This window comes from Trichosurus vulpecula, chromosome 8, assembly GCF_011100635.1.
Source record: "Trichosurus vulpecula isolate mTriVul1 chromosome 8, mTriVul1.pri, whole genome shotgun sequence".
Taxonomy (NCBI): domain Eukaryota; kingdom Metazoa; phylum Chordata; class Mammalia; order Diprotodontia; family Phalangeridae; genus Trichosurus; species Trichosurus vulpecula.
Window position 1 is genome coordinate 160,859,274 of NC_050580.1, and position 27,975 is coordinate 160,887,248.

General features: G+C 39.7%; 1 protein-coding gene across 1 annotated transcript in view; it reads left to right on the forward strand.

Annotated features, from left to right (window-relative positions):
- The window catches only part of ALDH1A2 (aldehyde dehydrogenase 1 family member A2), a 109,726-nt gene extending 84,282 nt beyond the window's left edge, over positions 1-25,444 (forward strand). The window contains exons 8-13 of the mRNA XM_036735295.1: positions 3,907-4,009; positions 7,915-8,099; positions 10,789-10,953; positions 12,346-12,503; positions 13,537-13,611; positions 23,488-25,444. Coding sequence (XP_036591190.1) covers positions 3,907-4,009; positions 7,915-8,099; positions 10,789-10,953; positions 12,346-12,503; positions 13,537-13,611; positions 23,488-23,560 — 759 coding nt within the window. The 3' untranslated portion in view covers positions 23,561-25,444. The remainder of the gene's footprint in view (positions 1-3,906; positions 4,010-7,914; positions 8,100-10,788; positions 10,954-12,345; positions 12,504-13,536; positions 13,612-23,487) is intronic.
- Positions 25,445-27,975: the final 2,531 nt, after the last annotated feature.

The window sequence follows — 27,975 nt, forward strand, 5'->3', positions numbered from 1 at the left end:
TAGCTGCAAAGCAGAAGGGCTAGATTCCCCTTCTCCCCCACTTATGCATATTCTCCTTTCTCTTGGCACACGTGCCCACTGATATCTTTGCTGTCAGGAGGTCCCTTCCTGGGCAGCAGCACTGACTTTGAAAGGAGTTCGTAGCAAGGCAGAAGAGATAAGGGGAGCACTATTTAGGGGAAGAAAAATCTGTCTAGAGGACTGGAGCATCCTCATTAACTTTCCAGGGGTGAGAATTTTCTGCTATTCACTCATTCACTTTACTTACAGCTGTCCTGAAATTGACTCCAGCTCCCCCCAATCTCTTTCTTTAGAAGTGCCATCTTTCAATGAGCAAGGATGCCCCTTCCCTGTCTTATGCCACCATTATTATTTCAAGAGAGCCATCCCATATGACATATAGTATTTTTAGTATTTTTTTGCAGGAAGCTATATGGTGCAGTAGATAGAGTGCTGGGCATGGAGTCAAGAAGACCCATCCTCCTGAGTTCAAATTTGGCCTCAGACACTTAGTAGCTGGGTGACCCTGAGCAAGTCACTTGACCCTGTTTGCCTCAGTTTCCTCATCTGTAAAATGGGGATAATGATAGCACCTACTTTCCAGAGTTATTGCGAGGAGCAAATGAGATAATAATTGTAAAGTGTTTAGCATGGTGCCTGGCCCATAATAAAATGCTAGCTATTATTACTACTATTACCATTAACAGTCCTTTGCCCTTTTCTCATTCTCTTTTGTGTAGTTTGGGTTGTATTTGTACCTGCAGGTACTTCATGTCTCCCCCAATAGAATATTCTGCTTTCTGTCTTGAAGACAGAAACTACTAATTTTTGTCTTAACATCCCTATGACCCAGACAATGCCTGGATTGTAGTGGCTCTTATTAAATGTTTGATGAGAGATTTATCGATTGGAAATTTTTTTGATTTAGGTATATGCAGAATAGTTAATACTGGACAGCTTTATTTGGATCAGAATTAGTAAAGGTTCTGAGCCTTAATAGTATGTAAGGTAGACAAGCCAACATGGTACTATAGCATCATATTCTTCTTTCTCTCTTTAAGATGTGCTGTCATCTGTTTATCTTTTAATGTTAGCACAATCCTCTCTTGTTCTTCTGGTTCTTCTAGTTCTTCTTCTTTTACTACTACTACTACTAACACTTTCTTCCCCTCTTTTCTCCTCCTCCTCTTCTTCCTCCTCCTCCTCTTCTTTCTTCTCCTCCTCCTCCTTCTCCTTTTTCTTCTCCTTCTTCTCTTCCTCCTCCTCCTCCTCCTCCTTCTCCTCCTCCTTCTTCTCCCTCCTTCCCTTCCTCCCTCCCTCCCTCTCTCACTCCCCCCATCTCTTCCTCTCCTTACAATACTACTATTTTGGAAGCCCTGTTGTAACAATGCTAGACATGTAAATACTTTCTGACTGATTGACATGATAGCATGGTTTATCTTCTCTGCCCTCATCTAGTACCCCACATACCATCATAGGATTTAGAGCAGAAAAGGAGATGATTTCCAGCCTCTTCATTTTGTAGATAATGTAATTGAAGTCCATAGAAGTTAAGCAACATATTCAAGGTCACATAAGTCATAACAGCAGCTGCCATTCATATAGTGTATTGAAGTTTGTAAAACACTTTACATGCATTATTCCACTTAAGAGAGCAAATAGCAAAGTAAACCACAGAACCCAAATCTTCTGAATTCTTTCCCTTCAGACACTCCCAAGTTTTCCTTTGTATAAATTGCCTGTACATAGTTGTTTGCATGTTGTCTCCCCCCATTAGAGGGGGTGTACCTTGAGAGCTGGAACTTCCTTTTTGCGTTTCTTTGAACTGCCAGTTTTAGCACGATGCTTGGCATACAGTAAGTGCTTAATAAATACTAGTTGACTGACACACTGCCTTTGTTTGCCTTAGTTTACCTCTACCCATTTCTCTTTGTTGCTCTGTCCATTTGCCTCCCTTTCTCTGAGTTCCCCCCCCCACCAACTCTTTTATGTTTTCATTCTTTCTTGATTCTCCCGTCTTTTGCTCCCCAGTACCTGAAACACTCCATTTTTCCAGGCTTTTGATCACTGACCTGACCAAGCACAGCACTCATTCAAACTTTATTTGAAATTTATGGGTATCCTTTTGCTAACTCTCACCTTCAAATCCAGTTCCAGTTACTTGGGTCAGATTCTGGATAAGTAGAATAGGACTATACAGGGTATTCCTAAAGTCTGGACACATAGGCAAAAAAATGCATATTTTCAAGAAATGAAATGAATGAAATTTTCAGCCACATTTTATTTAATCGGAATATTAACAAATAACATCTTCAATATGGTTTCCATCATTTGTGGTGCAAAGGTTGATGCACTTTGGAAGAGTCACGTGAACTCGATGCAATAACTCCATGTTGCCGTCAGTTTTAACACATTCATTCTTTATGCGTTCAATTAAGTGTGTCGCATCTGTGATTTTCATTTTCATTTTCATTCACCTTCTCCTTTAGCATACGCCAGAAAATGAAGTTGCTGAACAACACAGTGAAACGGTTAAGGAGATGTTAATGAGATTTCCTATGTGTCCAGACTTTAGGGACACCTTAGTTTAATATTAAAAGTAGCCCCAGAGTAGAGTGCTTTTAAGCAGTCCTACCTAGAGTCAGGAGCTACATTTGATAACCACTTTCCAGTCCTAAGATTATATTAAAGGAATCACATCTTAATACTTGACTTTAAAAAATAAGTTTTGTTGATGTCTTTTATTTTTATGTCCATTCATTTCTGATTATACCTCCTTTCCAAACTCTTTCCCCCCCAACCCGTAAGCCTTCCCTTTTAGTGATTAGTCAATAAGAATTTATTAATCATTTGCTGTGTGCCAGACACTGTGCTAAATGTTGTGGATAAAAAGAAAAAACAAACAAACAAAAACCAGTTCTTGCTCTTATGGGGCTTATGGTCAGATGGGAGAGACAGCATGCAAACAACTATGTACAAACAAGATACCTTTCTATCTATATGATATATTGCAGATAACTTCAGAGGGAAGGCATTAGCATCAAGGGAGGTGGGATTTTATAGATGGTGGGATTTTAGCTGGGACAAGAAGGAAGCCAGGAAAGCCAGGGGGCAAAGACGAGGAGGGAGAGCATTCCAAGCATGGGGGAAAGCAAGTAAATATTCATGAAGTGGGGAGATGGAGTGTCTTGTGAGAGGACCATCAAGGAGGCCAAGACCAATTTTCTTGGGGACCTTATGACTGTTTCTGCAACATTGTACACCATAGTATTCCCCTGCTCCCAACCCCCAAGGAAAAGTTCATTTTCTCATTCCTTCTCTGGGTCTAGGTTTGCCCATTTTAATTACACAGCATTTTGCTGTCTTTTTCATTAGTTTATTGTAATACCTGTCATTTTTAAAAGAACACTTGAATAGTGTATTTTACATCCATCTGTAGTTGGACATGTAGTTGCTTTTGATATAAAATAGAGAGCAGTTTGGCTTTCTTTAAAGGCCAAAATCTGAATACCAAGGCCATGATCCAAGTTTGGAAATCTCACTGTGCTAATTTGGGCCATGGAGTGCATGCCAGTTACTTGGAGAGAAGATTACTCAGTGTTCATGGTACTAGATTAGAACCTCTTTCCCTCCTCTCCTTTTCCTGTTCATTCATTTCCTGTAAAACAATCCTTTGAGATATTTCAGCAGACCTTAAAGACCTAAAAAACCTCATCCTTCCTTGACAAGTTTAGTATCTTGTCTACTGTCTTCTTCTGGGCAAGGCTCTGTGAGCTATCTCTGTATTATTCTACCAATAATTCTTCCATACACAATTACTTACTGCTACAGCCTACTGCTGTCCATAGCAGGCTGTGGCTGCTAACTCTCTAATGTTAAACCTTTCTCTGTTTCCTTTCCTTTCAGGTTGGAAAACTGATCCAAGAAGCAGCTGGAAGGAGTAATTTGAAGAGAGTAACTCTGGAGCTTGGAGGGAAGAGTCCCAATATTATTTTTGCAGATGCTGATTGTAAGTCATCTGCAGATCTTACACGTTTCCCAGGACAGTTACATATAGGCTCCCTCTCCTCTCCTGTGCTCTCCTCTCCTGTGTTCTCCTCTCCTGTGCTCTCCTCTCCTGTGCTCTCCTCTCCTCTCCTCTCTTCTCCTCTCCTCTCTCCTCCCCTCCTCTCCTCTTCTTTCTCATCTTCTCCTTTCTTCTTCTGTCTTCTCCTCTTCTCTCCTCTCCAGTCCTCTCCTCTTTTCTTCTCCCCTCCCATCTCCCTTCCTCTTCTCTCCTCTCCCCTCTCTTCCCCTCCTTCCTCTCATCTTTCCTCTCTTTTTCTCTCCTCTCCCCTTCTTTTTTTAAATCTATATTTTAAAAAAGCTACTAAGAGCCTGGAGCTAAGCACACTTAGTTGGATTCCAGTTGTCTTGGGAAGAAAATTATTTTATATTGTAGGTAGAGGAGAGAACCGTTATGAATTAACAGGTGAACGAAAAGAGGCTGTCTTTAATCCTAGGGATACATTAATAACGCCTCGCAATCCTATGAGTTGCAGGATAGGATTGAAGAGAGGTTGTGGAGTAGGTGGGGCTAGACTACCACAGTACAGTGGAAAAGACCCTGGGTTGGGAGCCAGGAGACCTAGATCCTAGTGCCCTTAACTTGTTGGGTGATCCTGATCTGTTGGGCCATGGTATCTTCCCAGGCATTAATTCCCCAAACCATAAAATAAGGGATAGGAGATGGACCTGTGATCTCATAGGTGTAGAGAAGTCTCAGATGAGGAAACTTCCTCTAGCAATGCAGGTCAGCACATTCTCTGCAATGCATGGCCTTATAAAATGTCCTAGGGCACTGAGAAATTTAGGTGACTGATCCAAGCTCTCATAGCTAATCTATGTTAGAGGTGGGACTTGAACCTAGCTCTTCAGTCAACTCTATTCACTCTGCCACACTGTCCATGGTATAAAAATTACCCAATAGAGGCACTGAAATACATTTTGATTTATTTCAAATTCTGAATTCCAATTTTTTTTCTTTATTTCATACATCTACTAAGTAAAACTATTTTCAGCTTTTTACTCCATTGTTCCTTTGCCTTAAAAAAGTATTGAATGGTTTATAAAATGCTTGTTGGTGGATTAAAAAGTCTTCATTTTACTTGCCTTGCAATTCTTCTCTCTCCCTTCTGCCCCTTCTCTCTCTGTCTCTCTTTCTGTGTCTCTCTCTTTCATCAAACAGGGTTAAATGACTTGCCCAGGGTCACACAGCTAGTAAGTGTCTGAGGCTGGATTTGAACTCAGGTCTTCCTGACTCCAGGGCTGGTATTCTATCCACTACACCACCTATCTTCCCTTCCTTTACTCTTTCTAGGCATCTCCATCTACCCATGGATTCCTATGTCTCTAAATCATGATATTATAATCTTCCCACAGCAGATTCAATTCAGTAACTACTCATTAAGTATCTACCTGACACAGACCACTCACTGTTCTAGGTTCTGCGGATACAAAGACAGAAACAAAACAGTTCCTTCCCTAACAGAGTTAATGCTCTATACCACATGTATACAGATTAGTATAATGAAAATAAAAGCATGATGGGGGCTCTTGGGAGTTCTGGCTATGGTCAGCAAAACTTGGAGTCTGCTTCTGACATTTACTAACTGTGTGGCCATGGGGTAGTCACTTGCTTCCAAAATAAGACTCAATTTCCTCATCTGTAAAATGAAGGGGTTGAACTAGATGACCTCTGATATCCCTTCTAGGTCTAAATCTATGAACTTTTGCAGAGATAGAGAGCACTATCAGGGAAGGGGAATCACAGAAGAAGGAGGTGATCCCTGAGTCGATTCATTAAGCATTTATTAAGCAACGACTATATGCCAGGCACTGTGCTAAATGTTGGGGATACAAAGAGAGGCAAAAACACTACTTGTCATCAAGAAGCTCATGTTTTTAATGAGGGAGACAACATACCATTGTGTACATGTAAGATGTACGTAGTGTAAATGAGAGGAAATCTCTGAGATTAGGCACTATCAGTGTACAGGAAGGGGAAAGCCAGGGGAGGAGATTAGAAAGGCTTCTCACAGAAGGTAGGTTTTGAACTGAAACTTGAATAAAGCCAGGAGGCTCTAAATCTATGATTCTATCAGGGGTAGATTATAGAAGGTCAGTTGGTCAATCAGTAAACATGTCTTAAGAACCTACTAGGTGCCAGTTACCGTGCTAGGTGCTGAGGATACAAAAAGGGGCAAAAGAATACATCCTGCCCTCAAAGGGCTCACAGTCTAATGAGGAGGAAAAGACCACTGACAGAGAGACCATTTAGGAAGCCCAACAAGTAGTACTGAAGGTGATACAATGTGATTTGAGGGAAAGGAACAGATGTAGCAGAAAAATACATTTCCAAATATGCTTCAGGCATGTCTGTATGGATACAATTAAATCGGATACAACTGATTCTCTGCAACTCACTGTCATAGGAACTTTGATAAATGATCAAGTGAAGCCTCTTGCCTCTGAATCATGACATTTAAACCATCCTAGATCACCGAGAGCCCTACCTTGTTTTCTAAGCCTCTCCAGGAAAGGAGATTCCCCATTTCATCTTTGTACCTCCTCAGAGTTGGAAGGGACTATATACACCATGTATTTTTACATGTATTAGAATGAGTCCCCTTGACAGAATCTCCAACAGGCGGTCCCTGAGCTTCCTCTTGAAGTCCCACAGTTAGTGATGAGGTGTTCCCCAACTCCTGAGGTGGCCCGATCTTTTAGGCAGCCCTAACTGTTGGGGGAAACTTTTCATTTATTTCGAAGCCAAAATCTGCCTTTTTTCAACTTCTACTAATATTCCTAGTTCTATTCTCTGGAACCGAGAACAAATTGAATCCTTTTTTCACATGGTAGCCCCATTTTAAAAAAAAATTTTCAGTTTACCAGTGAGTTGGTGATTTTGTAACTGATACAGTCCTAGGATCACAGATTTAAAGCTAGAAGCTAGGGCTTGCTAATACCCACTCAAACTGGCTTGTGAGAGTCGATTGTTATATTTTCATTGTAAACATTTACACCCTAGAAATCGACAAATGCTGCGAACTGGGTCTTGATTTATTGTTTGGTTCATTTCTAGACTTAAGAAAGTGATGGAGAAAATATTAATGCAGATTATATTTAAAAGCATTGTGCATGCATTTTTTTCCTAGAGAGACAGTTGTTAAACATTTACATGCCATCGGCTGGAAGGGACCTGGAAGGCCATCAGGTCCAACCCTCTCGTTTCCTAAATGATGAAATTGAGGCTCAGTAAGGTTAATTGACTTGTCCAGGTTTGTGTGACTAATAAGTGTCTAGGGGCAGAATTTAAGCCTGAATCTTTCTGACTCTAACTCTTCACTGTAATCTACTGCTTCTTGTATCCAGTGTCTGGCACATATAAGCACTTAGCACATCTTTGCTTACTTGATTTCATCAGAAAATCCAGCTGTTTAACCTCCCAGTTTGTCCCTTAACTAGTTAAAAGTTCACCTTCTGTTTTAATTATTCCATCTATCAGAGGGATGTATCATCCATTTAATAGAAAGTTTGATATCATTATTCTTTTAGCAGTTAAGACATGAGGAATGAAAAAGGACAAAAGTATCATTATTATGAATGGCATTATATGACACATGTTTATCAGAAAGTGAAGGGCATATTCTCTTTCCTTTTCCCATTGAATATAAAAAAGCCACCCCTGATTCCACTTGGGCACCAAACACCAATACCATTGACTTCTGACCTTAGTTGCCTTTCCTGCCCATTTCTCTCATGTATAACATTGCATTGGGCGCTTTGGGGAAAAGGCACAGGTGTTGGCTTCACTAGTGGGGAACATAGTAGATGATAACAAAACAGAAAAATTGGTGACTTTTCATCTTGCAGTGGACTATGCTGTGGAGCAGGCCCACCAGGGTGTATTCTTCAACCAAGGTCAGTGCTGTACAGCGGGATCCCGCATTTTTGTGGAAGAGTCCATCTATGAGGAGTTTGTTCGAAGAAGTGTGGAGCGTGCCAAGAGGCGAATAGTTGGGAGTCCTTTTGACCCGACCACTGAACAAGGACCTCAGGTAAGTAATAAGAAATCTTTCATTTCTTTACTTAGGTACCTACACAGAGGCTCTGTAGACTCTAAGGAGGGCTCTTGATGTTAGGTCTCTTTTTCTTTATTTCCTCCCTCCCTACAAACATACAAAGAACTTTGCTTGTTTTCATGCATGTAACTGGAAATTCCGCCATGGAGGAGATTTTCCTTTTCAAATTAGCTTTTGCATAGCCTTTCATTTCTGGCAATTTCTTCAACACTGTTTTTGCTTCTGATAAAACCAAGGGCATCATTCCTTCTAATTATCTTCAACCATTTAGGCAAGGGTTAGGAATTGCTTAAGAGTACTGAGGACTAGTTAGGTTTGGAAGCATTGCTTAGGCCTACAAGAGTACCTGGCTCAGTGTCTAGCAAAGAGGAGTGAATAGGAAGGTGTTCAAATCCTTGAAATATAGGGGATAATACTTAGTAGATTTATATCGGGTTGGGAGAATTCATTCCATCCCGCATTGGAATGGAATGGTTCTCTAAGCATATAGTCCCTCCAGCCTAAACATTGTCTGAGTGCTGAGGCTCTATGCAGCCCCACAGAAGGTAAATGTTAAATGAGTCATGGCTGGCATGTGTTGGTAGGCATACTGCAATGTAGAGAATGTGATAGCATTTTATAGAAAGGGATAGGTATAGGGACTGGACCTGAGATTTTGCTGATAAGGAGAATACCCTCTACCACTGAAGGTCTGCACATTCTATGCAACCTTTAGAGAGTTGCCCAGAGTCACATAGCCAGCGGGGATCAGAGGCAAGACATGAACCTGCTTCTTACATTGAGTTCCTCAACGTTCCTCTCTGATGTCTGCCATCTAAAATGATTCCTTCAAAAGGGAGTGGGAGAGAAGAAAGGTGGAGAAAAGAGTAAATGTCCTTTTTAGGGAGTGGAGTTACATTCTTTGCTGTGATCTCTCTTGTGCTGCCAAATGGAGATCTGGTTTTAGAGAAGATCAAGAAGTAGCTATGAGAACACGTGGGCCGGTTCTCCCACGAAAACTAATGAGGACCAATGTCGCTTTAGGTCTGGGCAGATAGACTATGTATTTACTGCCAAAGGGAAATGGAGATCCAGGCATTTATCAGGGCAATTCAAGCCAAAACAAAGAAGAAAAAAGTGGGGGGGTCCCTCAAGTGAAAGAAGGCTTTTATCTGAACTGTTATGATAAATGATCAGTCATCTTATAAGAACCAGCTTCAACTGATGATGTTGATTAGCGATGAGTCTTTAAAAGTGAACATTCCACACTTTCCCCTCTAGATATTGTAGGGACTTAAAGAAAACATGCCCTTTCCAAGTTGTATATTTGTTTTTTTTTTCAATAAAAATTACAATTTAAAAGCATACTACCCCCCACAGAAGCCCTATTCATACACACAGAACAAGAATACCTTGATAACTACAACACTAATAGAACATAGTTAAATTGCACTTTAACTTACAAAACATTTTATAAGTCTTTGGCCACTTTAACAAGCAGCGTGCTTTCCATATGATCGATTTGATTATGATTTCTTATTCTTCATGTAAATAATCTAAGTGGGTGAGTTAGCCACCTTTCAGCCAAGCAGTGTGCCTCCCTACACTGCCTATGATTATAAGGGATGTTTCTGGTGGTCATTATTTTCAAGGCCGTACAGTCCCTCAGTCCCTAGACATAAAGCCAGGGACTTAAAAAAGTACAAATGAAGGAAATTTCCACAGGATGCCTTTCCTGATCCTCCAGCTGCCAATACCTCTCATCCCTCCCCAAAAAACCCTTTGCATTTATTTTGGTTACATTTACTTTTATTATAGCCCTGATCTCCCCTCCCACAAAGGGGTCCTAGCTTTAGGTCCGAATGTACTCAGATCCACTTCTGGGAGACCCAAACCCCAATTAGGGCGGTTTAGGTTCTTTTTCTCTGTCATTATGCTTCCACCTGTGAATTAAGGATGAGCTCCTAAATAAAACACAGATTTGAGTTGTGAAGGGTCTCCCCAAAAGGGGTAAACAGGATTCTTTCTAGGGATCTTATTCAGTGTACAAAGTAGTAAATATCAGGCACAAGGCAGCTATTTATTCTTTCCAAATTCTTTTCAAATTCCTTCCAAAGAAAAAGAAATGCTCAAAACACACAGCTTATAGAACTCATTAACACATGACCAAAATGTAGATGATAACCTATCACTTTTATTATACTCTTCCTGGGGATAAAGACTCTGGGGACACTTGTGAGACTAAGGAATAGATATTTCAAATTCACTTCAGGATTGTACTGCCTGAGTGATAACCCTTACTATACACATACATACACACACACGTACATACACACACACACACGTATATCACATACATGTATATAGAGACATACACACATATACACACATGCCACCTGTGTATGCATATTAACACACGTGTAGATAAATGTATGCACACATATACATACACACATACATACACACAAATGTACACAACACACATTTCCTCAATAGAATATATGCTATTTGAGTGTTGGGACTGTTTCATTTCTGTCTTTGTTTCTCTAGAATCCAGTGTAGTGTTTAGCACATAGAAGGTGCTTAATACATACTTGTCAACTGATTGATAGCATACTCATTCACTCATTTCCATCTTCATAGCAGGCTTTCTTATTTATGTGGACAAGCTCATTTCTTTTTGTAGATCGACAAGAAACAGTACAACAAGATCCTTGAGCTCATCCAGAGTGGTGTGGCAGAGGGGGCCAAGCTGGAATGTGGTGGCAAAGGACTAGGCCGAAAGGGCTTTTTCATTGAGCCTACCGTGTTTTCCAATGTTACCGATGACATGCGGATTGCTAAGGAAGAGGTACCAAATATCTCCGTTAAGAGAATCTCAGAGATTTCCCTGGGGTTGCATTCTGGAATTCTTTAGCAGAAAGTCTGAGAAGTTGTATTTCTTGGATTTATTTTTTTTTAATAGCTTATGTAATACAGATACAAATGCCCTGCCATTCTAAATACAAATAGTTTGGAAACCAAAGAAAAGGAATTAGCTGTGAGATGGGTAGAGGAGATAGAATCCCATGGAGCAAACCAAGTAATTATGGTCTTTGTTTTCCATAATAATCTTCATATGATAGTTAACTTTCAATGACAACTCATATTTACATAAACACTTTAAGGTTTACCACTTTTCCCACAACACCCCTGCCATGATTTGTAATACAAATGTCAATATACCCATTTTCATAATAACAGACGTGAATATAATGCTTTAATGTTGCAAAATGCTTTGCATACATTATCTCATTTGTGCCTTTGGTTATTATTTTCCCCAAATTATAGGTGAGGAAACAGTTTTATAGAGGTTGTATGTCCATAGTCACAAAGATTCCAAGTCTAGATGTGATGTACCCTTGGCTCCAACACCATCATTCTTTCTATCAGTCTGCCCTGACATTGCACTGAAGACTTAATTTTCCATCCTATAGGTCAGGAACCAAGCTGTCATTAACTGTTTAAAAGATAAAAATAAAAATAAATAAAATTTAAAAAAAGATAAAAATAAAAAGACCCCTCTCAGCATTTCAGTCCCTCCACAATCTGGTTCCCACCCATATTTCCAATCTTATTTCACATTACTATGGAGGGGGAAGCAAAGAATCCATCTACCTGGTTAGGAATGGATCAATGACTTCTTTATTTTGGTCCTCTGCTCCTTCTTCAGATATGTAACATAGAGGTTTCCTAGCTTGGGAATCCCAGAATTTTAGAGCTGGTCCTTGGTACACCATGAGAGTATGTCTTCTGTGTACATAAAGAACACAGGCATATAACACAGAACACAGTAACACACTTGTTCGTGTGCTAAGGGACACATGCCCTCCAGTGCTCAAGAGAACAAAACTCTGAATGTTATACAAACTTCAGAGTCAATCTCTCTGTCTAATTTTGTTCTTAGAGAGTTTAGAATATTTTCTTGTATGGGGCGGCTAAAATCAAGTTTTATTAAGAGAATCAATAAAGGGTATTGATTATACCCTTATATTATTGATTATACACATATATATGTATATACATACATACAAACATATAAACATATGACACATAATATATGACACACATTGTGCACCATATATGAATGTATGTGTATAATATATAATCAATAAATGGGGGGGGGACAACAGGCAAAATAGCGGCAGAGCAATCACAAAGTCACTTTCATGTGACAATGCAAAACGTTTCATCCTTGTTGCAGATTTTTGGGCCAGTTCAGGAAATCCTGAGGTTTAAGACTGTGGACGAAGTTATAGAGCGAGCCAACAATTCTGACCTTGGGCTCGTCGCTGCCGTTTTCACAAATGATATTAACAAAGCACTCACAGTGTCAGCAGCGATGCAAGCTGGGACTGTTTGGTGAGTCTTTCCCTTTTTTCTGGCTCGAAGTCACGGCTTTAGTGGGCAGACCTGGCACTGACTGCCAGCAGAAGTAACCTCATCACGCTGACATCCCTCAGATAGCAAGGAAAGGAAGAAAGGCAATCCAGCCTCCAATTGGAGCACTCTAGCTTTGCTTCTGTTTCTTTTTTTATCTGTGGGTGTCTCTTCCCTATCAATGATCTCCTCCTCCCTTACTCAGAAATCTTCAGTAACTCCCTGGTACTTCTAGGATAAAGTAACATTCTCAGCATTTCAGTCCCTCTGCAATCTGGTTACCACCCACATTTGCAGTCTTATTTCGTATAACTACCCTTTCATGAATTTTCCTTTTCAGTGCAAATGCCCCCTCCTATCTGTACCCCGTATTTGCAGTTTCATCTCATAACTCAAGTGCACCTTCTACATAAAATAAAGCTTTCTTTAATTGCTCCAGTTGTTAATACTCTTCTGGCTCTTGAAATTATTTCCTATATACTTATCTATGTACAGGTTGTATACTCTTAGCAGAATATAAGCTCCCTGAGGGCAGGGATTTTTAAACTTTTGTCTGTCATTGTTTAGTCCTGCCTAATTTTTTGTGAGCCTATGTGGGATTTTCTTGGCAAAGACGCTGGGGTAGTTTGCCATTTCCTTCTCCAGTTCATTTTAACAGATGAAGAGATTGAGGCAAACAGAGTTAAGTGACTCACCCAGGGTCACACAGTGAGTGACTGTCTGAGGCCAGATTTGAATACAGGAAGATGAGTCTTCCTGACTCCAGGCCTGGCACTCTATCCAGTGGGCCAATTAGCTGCCCCTATTTTTATCCCCAGTGCTAAGTACCTAATAGATAATTGATAATTAAATTAAGTTAAATTGGATTAAATCAGGAAATCTAATTAAGCTTAAATCATATTATTTTTCTTTACTTATTAAAATGCATTTTCTTTTGATAAGAGTAACTAGCCCATTGCCTTTTTTTCCTATTAAGTAGATTCCACTGACAATTTCCCACCTTTTTTCCATTCAGGATCAATTGTTACAACGCCTTAAATGCCCAAAGTCCCTTTGGGGGATTCAAGATGTCTGGAAATGGGCGGGAAATGTAAGTATTTTGCTATTCACTTCCAACATTTGCAAAACAGCTTTTGTGACTATTGGTACCAAGAAAGTCTCAGTTATTCATATAATAATTTAATTATCATGGTCTGTTGCTGTCATCCAGTCCAGTTTGCCCTTCGTGATCCAGTCCAATGGGCTTTTCTTAGCAAAAATATTGGAGTGTTTTGCCATTTCTTTCCCCAGTGGATTAAGGCAAACCAAGATTAAGTGACTTGCCCAGAATCACAGAGCTAGGAAGTGTTTGGGGTCACATTTGAACTCAGGTCTTCCTGACTCAGGCTCAGCACTCTATCCACCAGGCCACCTAGCCCCTGTTCTAGGTCTAGATATACCCGAGGTAACTGGGTCCAGAGAATTTAAGTGACTTGCCTAGTCACACAGTTAAGTACTTGAGGGAAGAACCAAGCTTAACTTCTTCCTGACTCCACCATCAGCACTCCACATATCCACTACCATTCCAGTGATTCTCAGTGTGGTCCAAAGACTAACGAGTATCCCTGAGACCCTTTCTGGTGAAACTAATAGACCTAGGAATAATATTTCTAAATGCCTAAAATAAAATATGTAGGATTAGAAATGAAACCAATGATATTGAATACAGTTATCAAACTCTTTTTAAAAAGGCCAAAAAAGAAATTCACAGACTCCAGGTTGCCTTCTTATGAGATCATAGCAGCCAGGGGTTGTTATTGTATCACATCTTACAGTTGAAACCAGTTGATTCAGTAACATAAATAAATAAATAAAGCAGCTGGCTCAGTTTTTTGGTACCATGTCAACAAAACAACCAGTTAATTGACTAAAATTTTTGTTTTGACATCATGTAGAAACAATCCAAGACTATGTTTACACAAGCCAAATGGAAGGGAAGGTTGAGGCAATTATCCAGATAATTCAACTTAAAAAAAAATCCAAACCTTGTTCTTAGAGGGAAGTTAGTAGGAATTTTTTCGCTGCTACAGCTTAGATTGTTGCATCTTTTTTGTGCTCCCACCCCAGCCCTGCCCCATATTGGAAAAATGAGCCTGGTCCTACCCAGAGTGGTAGGAAGCCCCCGAGAAGGGATACTATCTGGCCATCTCTCTTAGATTAGCTCCAGAACTGAGCCTATTGCCTCATCTCCAGGACAGAACTGCTGTCATTTTTCCAGCAACTGCCATGCATCTATTGGCCGTAGCACATCTCCATCTATTTCTAAGACATAATATAGCAATGAGCTGTAGGATTGAGAGCTAGAAAGGACCTTAGAGGTCATCTAAGCCAATCCCTTTATTTGACAGGAGAGGAAACTGAGGTACAGAGAAGTTAAATGGATTGTCCAAGGTCACACAGCAGTGAGTGGAAGTGTTGGACTTCAAACCCAGTTCCTCTGATGCCAAATTCAGCATGCTTTCCACCACCCCTGCCTCTCTTGCTTAAAGAACTATTTTGCTCCTCCACAAGACTGGGGGCATAAAAACAATGAATTCACCCCACCCAGCATAAACCTATTGAGAGTTACAGTTTTCTGACAACTTGCCCCGCCGCACTGCCTCCCCCCCCCAGCTTTTGAGGTCTAAATTAAACATAGTTTTCCAGAGTTGTCAACCTGGCAAAACATTGCATGGTTGCCTCTCAACCTATCTTTACTTTTGTAAACACAGTCTCAGATGCATACTGGAGAAGGAAAATATTGCAGAATTTTTGCCATATATTAAAGGGGAGAGAACATCCTAAGAGCATAGAATCTAGGATTGGAAGGAGCCTATACGGTGATACACACACACACACGCACACACATACGTATATGTGTGTGCGTGTGTGTGTGTATAAAATTACCTATAGGTCATCTGGTCCAATGGTGCCAAATTAAATAGAAACAAGGGCCATTTACCCATACATAAAGATCTCTGTGTGCCCCATATTGACTTAATTTTAAAGTGTAATTTTAAAAAAATATTTTATTGTATTTTTATTTATTTTGTTAAATATTTCCCAATCACATCTTAATCTGATTCAGGCCATATTGACTACAGGCTGCATGTTTCACACCTCGGATCTAGTCTAAACACTTTATTTTACAGAAGAGGAAACTGAGGCCCAGTGGGGTAGAGTGGCTTGAGCAAAGTCACATAGGTCACAGAATCAGGCTTTAAAATAAGACCTTGTGATTTCAACTCTGATGCTTTTTTTTACCCACCATACCACACTGGAAGTATGCCTTGACATTTTAAAAACTAATGAGCCACAGTTTGAAAATGAGATACATTATGAAAGTAATTTTAGTGGAGATAAAATAGAGTGGCAAATACACACAAAAGGGAAATGGACATTTGGTTCAAGTCCTTAGTTGTGAAAATGGCTTTGTCTGACATAACCCTGAACTGGCTTCTGAAAAGCAGTTAAACCACAGTACATCACAAACTTATGGGGTTGTATCTACCTAAGTCTCTCGTAACTTAAGACCAAGATTGACTCATTATAGCAAATGCAGTCAAAACTGGGGTGAGAAGCAGGACACATGGGCTCTAAGTATAGTCTTGCCCTTTGAGTAATCATGAAAGCCTCCCTATGAAGACTTCCCTTTTGGGGAAGGTCACCAGCCAAGTGTCTGCCTTCTCATAGTGATGTACTCCTGCTAGATTTGCATTGCCCCAGAATGTAACCAGACAGTGAATTTCTTCTAAGTAAACTTTCCCTTAGGAGTAAGATTTTGGCCAGGAATGGTAGCTCATGCCTGTAGTTTCTAATACTGGAGAGCCTGGAACTAGTAGATTGCTTGAAATTGGGAGTTTTGAGTTGTAATAAGGCTAAAGTTGATGGGGTGTCCACTATTAAGTTTGGCACCAATATGGTGAGCCCCTAGGACCTGAGGGCCACCAAGCTGACTAAGGCCAAACCAGTTCAGGTTGGAAAAACAGAGAATGTTCAAACTTCTTTGCTGATTAGTATTGGGATTGCCCATGGGTGGTTACTATATTTCTGGCTTGGGTAAGATGTAGTCAGGAGAAAGAGAGATGGAGAAAGAGACAGAGATACAGAGACAGAGAGGAGAGACAGGACAGAGAGAGACACAGAGACAGAGAGATATGGAAAGACACACAGAGAGACAAAAACAAAAAAGAGAGAGTATATATTTGGTTAATCTGATTAATGTCCTCAGCCTTCCACTTCATTTGCTTGTATAGACACAGTTTAGTGAAAAATTTCTTAACTTTTTTGTGTCCTGGAACCCTTTGACAGTGAAGCCTATGGATTCCTTCTCAGAATATTTTTTAAAAAAATGTTATTTTAGACTTAAACACCAGAACACAAATACAGTATAGAGAAAAGAAACAAAAACATATCACAAACTTAAATACAAAGTAAGAAAGGGGAAAAAAAGCATGTCATGTGTGTAAGAGAGGATTCAAAATATGTAATGAAAAATTTTCATTTCAAGAAAGCCTGTATGGTAAATACTATACATTGTGTTGAGACCTGTCCACCTTTTCTTTGTTTCCTTGGGTTTTTTTTTTGTTCTCTGCCATGCACTTTTTGACTTTGTTCTCCATCCCCTCCAGAAGGCTACAATTAAGTGTGGATATGTTTCTCTATACCTGTAGATATATACATGTATACATACATATACAGTCATATACTTTCCCAAATTCTACTCTTGATCTTTCTTTTTATGTTTGTGCATATCTCTTGTTTCCTATCCCTCCTGCCTCCTCTACTTTACTTCTACCTGCTACCTTGCCCTCCTATTACTTGCCTACTCGCCCCCCCCAAGGATTCCTTCCCTATCTTCCCATTCCCATAAATCTAAACACCCTTCTATAGCCCCCTATAAACTATTCCCTCAGCCTCTCCTCTAGAGGCCCCTCCTTAACCTCCTGTTCCCATTGAGCTAAACACCATTCTATACTCTCTTTTACCTATAGAATGATTTTTTAAATGGATAAAATACATAGTTACAAAGGAAGCCAATTATATTAAAATATAATTATAATTTCTTTTGAAGTTTACAGACTCCAGGTTAAGAACCCCTAGACTACAGTGGCATAAGTGCTAGACTTGGAGTCAACAGAACTGGGTTTGAATCCTGGCTCTATCACATTATTGCCATGTGACCTTGGGTAGGTCACTTAATTTTGCTGAGCTTCTGTTTTCTCTTTTGTGAAATAGGATAGTAAAATATTAGTGCTGCCTGCTTTGTAGGAGGCAGCCAGGTGGAACACTAGACAGCACTATACCTGAAGTCAGGAAGATCTGAGTTCAAATCTAGCCACAGACACTTACTGGTTCTGTGACCCTGGGCAAGTTGCCTAACCTCTGTTTGCCTTAATTTCCTCATCTGCAAAATAAGGATAATAAAATATAATTTTTACTTCAACAACTCTTTATTGTAAGGACAATGTTTTGTAAAACTTAAAACACTATATAAATGAGACTTTTTATATTATTGCACTGAGATAGCAAAGCCCTAAATACTGTCAATCCAATGGCCATTTTGAAGTCTTTCCCTTATCCCTTCTACCTTTCATGGATCAATGAATTTACTCCTCTAAAGTCTTCCTCCCTGGATTCTCAAAAGTTATTCCTATGGTATACAAGTGCCGTGGCCATTCATGGTTAATTTCAGTTTGCAAGAACCATAGGCATGAGCCACCATTCCTGGCCAAAAACTTGTTCTTAAAAGAAAATTAGAATTCCTTGGGAGAAATTCATTGTCTGGCTAAATTCTGTGGCAATACAAGTTTAGCAGGAATCAATTTTTCCTCAGTTAGAGAGGCTTTGAGTATCGACTGGTCTGTTGACAGACTCTATGTCTTATAGTCAAAGTCGTGCTTAGCTAAATTCATAGAGTCTCATTACCAGAAAGCTGGCCACAAAGCGATGATTTTTTTTTCCCCAACAACTCTTGAAAATCGTCTGTTGAGGTTTGGGAGAGTTTGTAATGTGTAATGTTGGAGGAAGCACCCGTCCCAGTAAAGTCACAGATTCTTGAAATATTAGGATATTTAAGTAGATTTGGAAGGTAGAGAGCTTAGAACAAAATGAGGAAACCACATAATAAATTGGTCTAAATAATCCATAGGATGCTAGAACCATAAGGGATCTTAGAAAAGCTCTGTTTCAATCCCTACATTTTAAGGGTAATGAAACTGATGCCCAGAAAAGTTTACTAACTTGAGAAAGGTCACACAGTTAAGAGAAAGAATCACATTTCACCTAAGTCTTTTAATTCCTAACCCAGTGCTCTTCCCACTACACTATATAAGATTTTTATTTCAAAAAGACCAAATGAGACTAACCTATGTAAAGCTATGTTTTAAGCTTTGCAAAGCTTAAAACATTACATAAATTCTAACTAGCTAGCTACATTAATAATGTTATCATAATTGTTATTAGCATATATTTAGTTCAGGGATACCTAACTTTTTTATGACATAGATCCTCTAACAGTCTGGCAAAGCCTCAGAATAATGGTTTTAAATAAATAAAATAAAAAGGAAACCAATTTTATTGAAATACAGTCACCAAAATATACATTTTTAAAAGTTTATAGACCCTAGGTCAAGAACCCCTGATTCAGACCCACTGTGTGATTCCCCTTATATCTAGATACTTGGGCCAGTGGTTATTTTAATGTTAGTGGTTAGTCCATTCCCTTCTCCAAACAAGACTGTATCTAAAAAACCATGCCAGAGATAACAGCCCTAGGAGCTCTGAAGAACGACAGCACTATTCTCTGAGGTGAATGTTTTTGTTTGGTTTGGGTTTGCTTTAATACAGGTCACATGTGATGGGGTTGCAATGGTCAAACTCAAAATCAAATTTCGAACAAGACAAAGGGCCTTATTAGCCTCCTTTAGGCTTGATAGCGACTGGATCAGGACACTGACAGGGAGAGGAGAGCACAGTGCAGGGATCTGCCCCAAGTGCGTGCAAAAGTCAGGAAATAAGAAGGGAGTGACCTAGCTCTGAACAGGCACATGATGTCCATGATGGTAAGGCACATTCACAGTGGCCTGAGGGCAGGAAAAAGTCCAAAGGGAGCCAGAGCTGAGCTCGTAATAATCTGTCTCCCAGCCCGGACAGCACTAATGAGTGAGCGGTTTAAATGAATAAGTCTGCCCTAAATTTTCACTATCCATTTCTAGGACGATAGGCAGTCATGTGGATAAGCAAGGCCATTCTGACTCAGGTCTCTTCCAGCTGCTTTCTTCAGAACAATTCATAGAATGCTAGGATGTCAGTCAATTAAGAAGCATTTATTAAGCACCAAGGATTAGAGAAAAACTAAGGAAACTAACCCTACTTTCAAGAAAGTTAGGGAAACCTTAGAAACCATCCCATTTCAAGACCCTTGTTTTCCATTAAGGAAACAGAGGCCCAGATAGTTGTTCATGGTCTGATACCCCAAAGAGGTTCACTTGACTCAGTTACCCTCAGTGTCCAAAGAAGCCAGAGCATCAGACACTTGAGTTTGGGTGGGTAACAAGAGTTTTTTCATTCATTTATTCATTCATTCATTCATTCATTCATATTCTGACTAAAATGGGGCATTTACTTTAAGCAGTCTATTCCTGAGTGAGCAGCCACACTACCTCTTGTTAAAAGTGTTTTCCATGTGCAAAGCACTGGATATAATGAATAGAAAAGCAAGCTATTCCCTGCTGTCAAGGAGATCACATTCTAATGCAGGCTGCAACACATATAGGTTGTTGGTATTAGCTACAAGTCAGATAGAAAGGCCCAGTGGTCCTTAGAGGAACAGCAACAAAACAGATGATAGTATCATTTCCACTGGCAAAACCATATCTGTTTATGGTGTTGAACCATTTGAAGGGGCCAAAGATTTTGATCTTGAGAATTTTCAGGACTTCAGTAGCTATGGTTGCTAAGGTGATAGGGGTTCCATCATAGTGAAGGGAGAAGGGATGAGCCTTTTAAAGAATATAGAACCATATATTTAAAGCAGGAGAGGCTCTTAGAGTTGAGGAAACTGAGACACAGAACGGTAAAGTTACTTGCTCAGGGTCATATAGCTAAGTATCTGAGGTGAGATTTGAACCCAAGTCTTCTGATTTCAAGTCCAAACATTGGGCCATGCTTACCTAAGGTAATGAGGAAAGAAAGAGGGGGAAAATAGTGTGAGGAGAGTTAAGCAAAAGAAGAAAAAGAGAGATACAGCAACCAGCCTTGATGACACACCAAAATATTTCCATATGCTGGTTACAACGTGTTGCTGCAGGATATTCAGAAGAGTGCTTAATTCTCAGAAGTGAAGTGCATAACAGTGAATATTCTCATAATGAACTCCTAAGAAGGGCGTATCTTCCTTTCTGGAAAGTTTGTCATCTGCACCTCTTCCAGAAATGGTCATCACATGGAGCTAATTCTCTGGAAATCTCACCTGACTCCAAACTACTAATGTCCCTCTTTTCAAACTACCTTGTATTGAACTACTTTGTACATATTTGTATCTATCAATTTTATAATTATGCTGTATATATATATATATATACATAGTTACATATATAAAAATATTGCAGATACAGATACAAAGAATGAAATAAGCCTTACAAAGAGCTTATGTGGAGGAGACAAGTATCTATCTATCTATCTATCTATCTATCTATCTATCTGTCTATCTATCTATCTATCTCTTTATCTATCTATCCCTTTATCTATCTATCCTATCTATTTCTTTATCTAACTCTTTATCTATCTATCTATCTCTTTATCTATCTCTCTTCTATTGCTTTTTCTCTCTCTCTATCTATCTTTATGAATAGGGACTGTTTCATTCTTTGTAGTTGTATCCCCAGAATCTAGCAAGGGTCCTGGAACATGTTGTTGTTCAGTTGTTTCAGTTGTGTCCAACTCTTTGTGACCCCTTTTGGAGTTTCCTTGGCACAGATACTGCAGTGGTTTGCCATTTCCTTCGCCAGCTCATTTTACAAATGAGGAAACTGAGGCAAACAGGGTTAAGTGACTTGCCCTGGGTCACACTGCTAATTAAGTGTCTGAGGCCAGAGTTGAACTCAGAAAGATGAGTCTTCCTTACTCCGGACCCAGCACTCTTTCCACTGTGCCACCCAGTTGGCACATAATAGGAACTTAATAAGTACTTGTTGATTGCTATTAGAGATCTATATGAACTGGACATCAGAGAGAAGGGAAAGGAAACCCAGATGCTCTCAGGGAGAGAATTACAATGTTTGTCTCCATACCTTCTTTTATTTGCTCACTCTTTTCCTTGACTCCCCAAGAGCTTTGTGAGGCTCATGTCTTTTGTTGTTCATTCCTTCAGTCATGTACAACTCTTCATGTCCCCATGGACCATAGCACACCAGACCCTTCTAGCCTCCACTGTCTCCTGAAGTCTGTCCTAGCTCATGTTCATTGTTTCCATAACACTAACAATCTATCTCATCCTCTTCTGTTGCCTTTTCCTTTACCTTCAATCTTTCCCAACATCAGGGTCTTTTCCAATGCAGTCTGTTTTCTCAGTATGTGGCCAAAATATTTAAACTTCAGCATTTGTCCTTCCAATGAGTACTTTGAATGAATGAATGAATTAAAAGCTGATGTCTACTGCCCAATAAACTGAACTTTAAGATGAGTTGGGCCCCAAGTTTGTACTCTTCCAAGCAGTGCCTTCTGGTATTCATTCCTATTCCTTAAATCTGGGTAACAGCTAAAGTCCTACTCAGACATCTCGTTGTGATATAGAGGTTGCAATGAATCACAAGCTCTGGTTGGTCATACCAAGCTGGAGAGGTTTCAGCGTGGTGAGATCCAGCAGGCCACTCATCCAAGAACCAAGAGAGCACAGGGCAGAAAGTAAGCTATCCACTGACTTTTTTGTGTTTGTTTGACTCCACCAATTAACAAAATGCTGTGGAGTCTGCATCTTCCTCAATGGTAGGAACATGTACATTGATGATGTCATCTCTCCAAGCATCCCATGGACTAAACAGTTAACAAGCATTCATTAAGTGCTTACTATGTCTCAAGAAAAGGAACAGAGAACTGCTTCTGCTTTGTCAATCTTGGCTTGGGAGCCTCATCATCTTTTATCAGAAGCATTTTATACAGTACTTGACAGAAGCAGATAAAAATAGCTTTTCACCACGAAAGATAGGTTTCTCAGGGTACGGACCAACAGAGTATGGTAAGAAGAAGGTATGAGAAGTACGTTGTCATCCCCAAAGAAGTATTGTTTAGAACACTGAACTGGGTATCTGGAGGTCCAGCACTGACTGATACGACACTCAGCTGATGCTGTCATTCCCTGGGCCTTAGTCTCCAGGTCTGAGGAGAGGAGTTCTGTCCTTCATTACTTCAGTGAAGAGTTAAGCTATAAATGATTCTGTAAACTTCTTTCTTTAAAAAAAATTAAGGACAGAAACACAACAAACTAAAAACCCATGAAGGTCAATGAAATCATAACTTTGGAGTTGCCTTCGGGCAGAAGTTTTGACATTTTTTTCGTGCGTCATAAGCCTATTTGAGAGTCTAGTCAAACTCATAGATCCCTTTTCAGGATAATATTTTTTTAATTCATAAGTGAAGGAAATGATAAATTCTAGTTAGAATACTAGTGAGAATTAAGATGTCATTTTTCTTTTTATCTGAGCTCACAAACCCCCTGAAATCCATTCATGGACCCTTTGCGGAGTTCATAGACCCCATGTTAAACACGCCTGATTGAGAGGAAAGGTGTGATGATGATGTCTAAGAAACCATCATATAGAAACATCAAAGTTAATGACATTTGGGGTCTAGGGAGGATTGGTAAGCCCCTCCTTCACAGACAGTCAGACCTGCTGGAATGGTGCTAGGCTAGACCCTCAGTAGCTGACCTGTCTTTTCTCTTTTCTAGGGGAGAATGCGGTTTGCGAGAATACTCGGAAGTCAAGACAGTGACAATAAAGATTCCCCAAAAGAACTCCTAAGAAGGGCGAGGAAGAAAGGGGGCCAATAAGCCTGCGTCAAGCCCCCTTGATGTTCTCTGTGGGGCCCAGCACTCAGGAATACAAAGTGTTACACAGTCTTTATTTAAGAATTTAAATGATAACCTATATGCCAGGCAATTCATTGCATATGTAAAGCAAAACAACTGTGCCAGGTTGACTGGCACTCTGTGAAAAACCACTTTAGTATTACCAAATAATGAGGGGACATAGAACAAGGGTTAAGACCTGAGGCCATCAAACACATTCAGCTTCCCTTCCTAGAACCTGGGGTCAAGTTGGGGAACTGTTTTATTTGATGTCCAAAGGGCTTTCTTCTTGAAGAATGGTGACCTTTCTCATTTCCTTCATTCTTTTTCTTCTCTTCTCTCTCCCCCCCACCCTGCCCCCTACTACCTTCCCCTCCCCCAAGAAGAGCTCCTTAGCTGAGCTCATTTGGGGCAGATGTTTGGGCCGGGAACAATTTTCCAAGGTTTTGCAGCCAAATTACCGTTTCATGTTATCCATTTCTTCAAAGCGAAACATGAAATGGTTTTAGTTAGAGCCAGACCAGACCAGAAACGCCAAGAGCTGGTATACTGCAGATGTATTAAGAAGCCAGAAATCATGATATTCCTGACTTTCCCTGGTTTTCTTCCTAACCATCATGCAGTAGGAGATAGAAATCAGGGAGATGCCAATCAGGCACGCAGCATGGGTAGTTCACAAGCTTCTGAGCTTCCGGTGTTCTTTTTTTTCCCTTGCTGTTTTTGAATTTGTTTGCTTTTCAAAATGCCTTCCATGTTTCCTTCTAGAAAGAGGAGAGGAGAGGGATAGCATTTTCCATAGATGGCTAAGATGTTTTAAGAAAAACATCTTTATTTTTTTTTAGCCAGACCAAAAAATAATAATAACGAGCAGGTTTGTTTGGGGGTACAAGAAAAGATGATGTCAAATACTTAGCAGAAATAGTTTAATTCTCATTTGGTGTCAATGGTTTTTAAAAATTAGTGATCTATGAATATGGAGTCTATGGGCTCCTTCGCTCCTATGCCCCTCCAACCTGCTACTCTCAAGTGTAACAAGTGTGACTTCGGTCCATTGAGACCTGCCGTGATCCAGATTCATTGGAGGCAGACAAACCTGGCAAGTTGTATGGTCAAACCCTAAAGTTTCCCTTCTGAACATTCCAGCACGCCATTATGGCCACCCTCAACAGCTTATTGTTGCCAACACCACTCCAATGGGTTTCTGCCCTGACATTCTCCCCTTGACTTTGCTTTCCAGTAAGGTTTGGGTCTGCAATGTGGGAAACATTAAAAAGGCCCTGCTCCTACCCTCTCCGAAACACCCATTCCCTTCCTGCTTCTCAACAAAACAGCAGGTTCTACATGGACAGTGTTAGCCGCCTTTCTCCCCTTCCTTTTCCCCTTCTTCATTACCAGCTGAAACATCCATTCTCATCTCTCATCTTGATGAAGAACAACATTTATTTAAAAGTGCCAAGCCTAGCCTAGAGTATGTGGAATAATGGGCAGAGTATATATATATATATCCTATGTAACAGTTTTCAGCTTCCTAACCATACCAGTCCTATTTATAACTATTGTCTCTTTGTGGATGTTTTTAAGCCATCGGTATTTGCTGTTCTTTGCAGATGACAGTGCATTCACAAAACCTGGTCCCAAGACAAAACATCCTATTACTGAGTTCTTCAATTGAATGTCATGCTCTCCTACTACTGTAGTGTATGTCTGAGCAAAAACGTCCACTAACCGACTTGTTGTCTTTGAACTGCGATAGAGAATGTGAAAAGGAAGATTTATTTCTTTTAATTTACTTAAAAAGAAAACTTCTGTGCTAGCAATAAAGCATTTATATTGTGTACTCCTTGGGATCATTTGGCTGTGTTTGTGTGCCTGTATGTTGTTCTGAGTCGGTTTGGGTCATTGCTTGGTTTCTCAGCTCAGCAGCTGTCTTTGCAATCACCATTAACTAAGTTTGGGAATATATTGTTTTTTACAGAAACTTATGAGTGTTGCCAAGATCCTTTCTTTCCTGACTTCATTTAAAGTTATGCATGTGTATGTATGTATATATCTGTATAATACACATCTACTAGACATCTATGCGTATGTATATATGTATATACATGTGTTTGTATGCATAATACACATGTATTAGAAATATAGGTGTATCTGTGTATGTACATATGTGTGTGTATATATCTGTACAATATACACCAATTATATGTAGGTATATGTGTATATACACATGTATGTGTATATACATATATGTATAATACACATCTATTATACATATAGGTTTATGTGTATATATATACATGTGTGCATATACACACATATTTATATATCTGTACAATACCTATTATATGTATATGTGTTTTATGTATATATCTTGGTGCATTTATATATTTGAATTTGTGTGTGTGTATATGTATATACACTTTTGTGTATATGCCTTTGTATGTTTGTGTGTGTTTTATGTATATTTATATGTGTGCGTATGGGTAATACCTTTGTATGCTTACATGTATATGTTCCTGTGTGCATGGCTATACATGGCAAACCAATATAACAGTGTATGAGACATATTTCCTATGAAGTTTTCTGTCAAAACTCAGCCTCAACTCAAGCTATAAATGGCAGTAAAATTATCAGTGTATCAGGCTCTAGCATTGCCAGGTTTCTGTAAACATGAGCTAGACAGAAAGAGCATACCCATACTTATGAGGTCTTTTGCGGTAGTTTGATTTTTAAAAAAAAGTGCTAAAGTGATGGAGAAAACGGCCAGAGATGTGTTATAATATTATTGTGGCTGTATGAAGAAATGTGACCATGTTTTCAGTTAGAACCCATCTTCTCACTCTGTGGTCTCAGAGCCTAGCGGTTAGGGAGGAGTTCCTGCCTTTTGGTCCTGCAAGACACATCCTTTCAACCAGTCCCATCCCAATTCAAGTTCTGGTCAAGTGATAACAAATGTCTGATGACTTGCCCTCTGAGTGAATGACACTGTAGGAAAGACTCTCAGTGCTTTCCATTGAGATTCTTCTCTGATTTCTGTCCTCTAGTCATTAAGGGGCTAAGTTGTTTGTGGGCCAGAACTTGAGACAGTACAAAGGTCCTAAAGAGAGGCACACTAGAGCCTAGACAAATTGGGGCTATCCTTCATTCTGCCTGTATTCAGAAGGCTAAGGCCTCAGAAAGAGGGGGCATATAGTTGCTTTTGAAGCTCTTCGGAAAATCTCATCATTTAAAAGAATGTTTCATACGCACCATCTTCTAGTCCACAGACAATGGGATACGTGAAGAGGGAATGAAGGAATTTGCTGGTTCTTTTTTTAAAGATGCCACTGGGCCCTCTTAGTTCTTCAAACCAATCAAAAATGTATTTTTTTCCCCTGAGCCCACTCAAGATACATATTGGATCTGAGGTACCAAGATGTCACTTGATATAAAAGTAATGATGGAAACATTACAGAAGTCTCTCATGGCTAACACATGACTACAATCATCACAGCATCTTACCGACACTTACTCTTAACCCTCAAAATGTCTATACTTGCACCTTTTCTCTGAGAGTCCCAGAGTGTTTTCATGTTGAGGATATTTCACTTCAATTCATACAGTATTCACACATCCCTGGAAAATGAAGGGAGAAAAGGATACTTATCCCCCAAACTTTGGCAATGTAGAAATAATAGAATGGGGAAATTTGATGATTAGAAATGATGTTGCAAGGTGTGACAGACCCAAGATTTGAACCAACACTATCCCCGTGTTCTAACCATTGGGACATGCTGCCTCAGGGTAAATTCTTTGTATTTAAACTTAGCCCTGCACATTCCCCATCCTCTGATCTTTGTGATTAGTCAGCGTGGGCTTGGTTCCCCTTGGACAGAAGGAGAGCAAACTCCAGTTTTTCTTTCATGGACCAACTCCAGTGCAATTGAAGGGAATGAAAGCATATTTTCAAATCCTACAGCCAGTTAGAGTCCAAAGTTGTCAGCTGCAAGGACCACTTGTAAGTGATCCTCAGTCCCAGGATAGTGGGGAATGGGAGGAGGGGGTTAAGAGCAGGTGTTGTCGCAAGTGTTCTTTCTAATATTTTAAAGTTATGAACAGACAATTATGCCGTGCATTCTGAACAGCAGAAAACCAAGCAAAATATGAAATTTAGTATTACCAAAAATCAAGTTAAACCATTAGTTGAATATTTACTTTTATTGCTCAAAGAATGTGGCTCCGTGTTATGTTAGGAGAATATATAGCTATAAAGAATACAGCTATCTAGATTAGCAGTGGATAGAGCACTGGAACTGGAGTCAGGAAGACATCTCCATGAGCTCAAATCTGGCCTCAGACACTTCCTGGCTGTGTGAGCCTGGGCAAGTCATT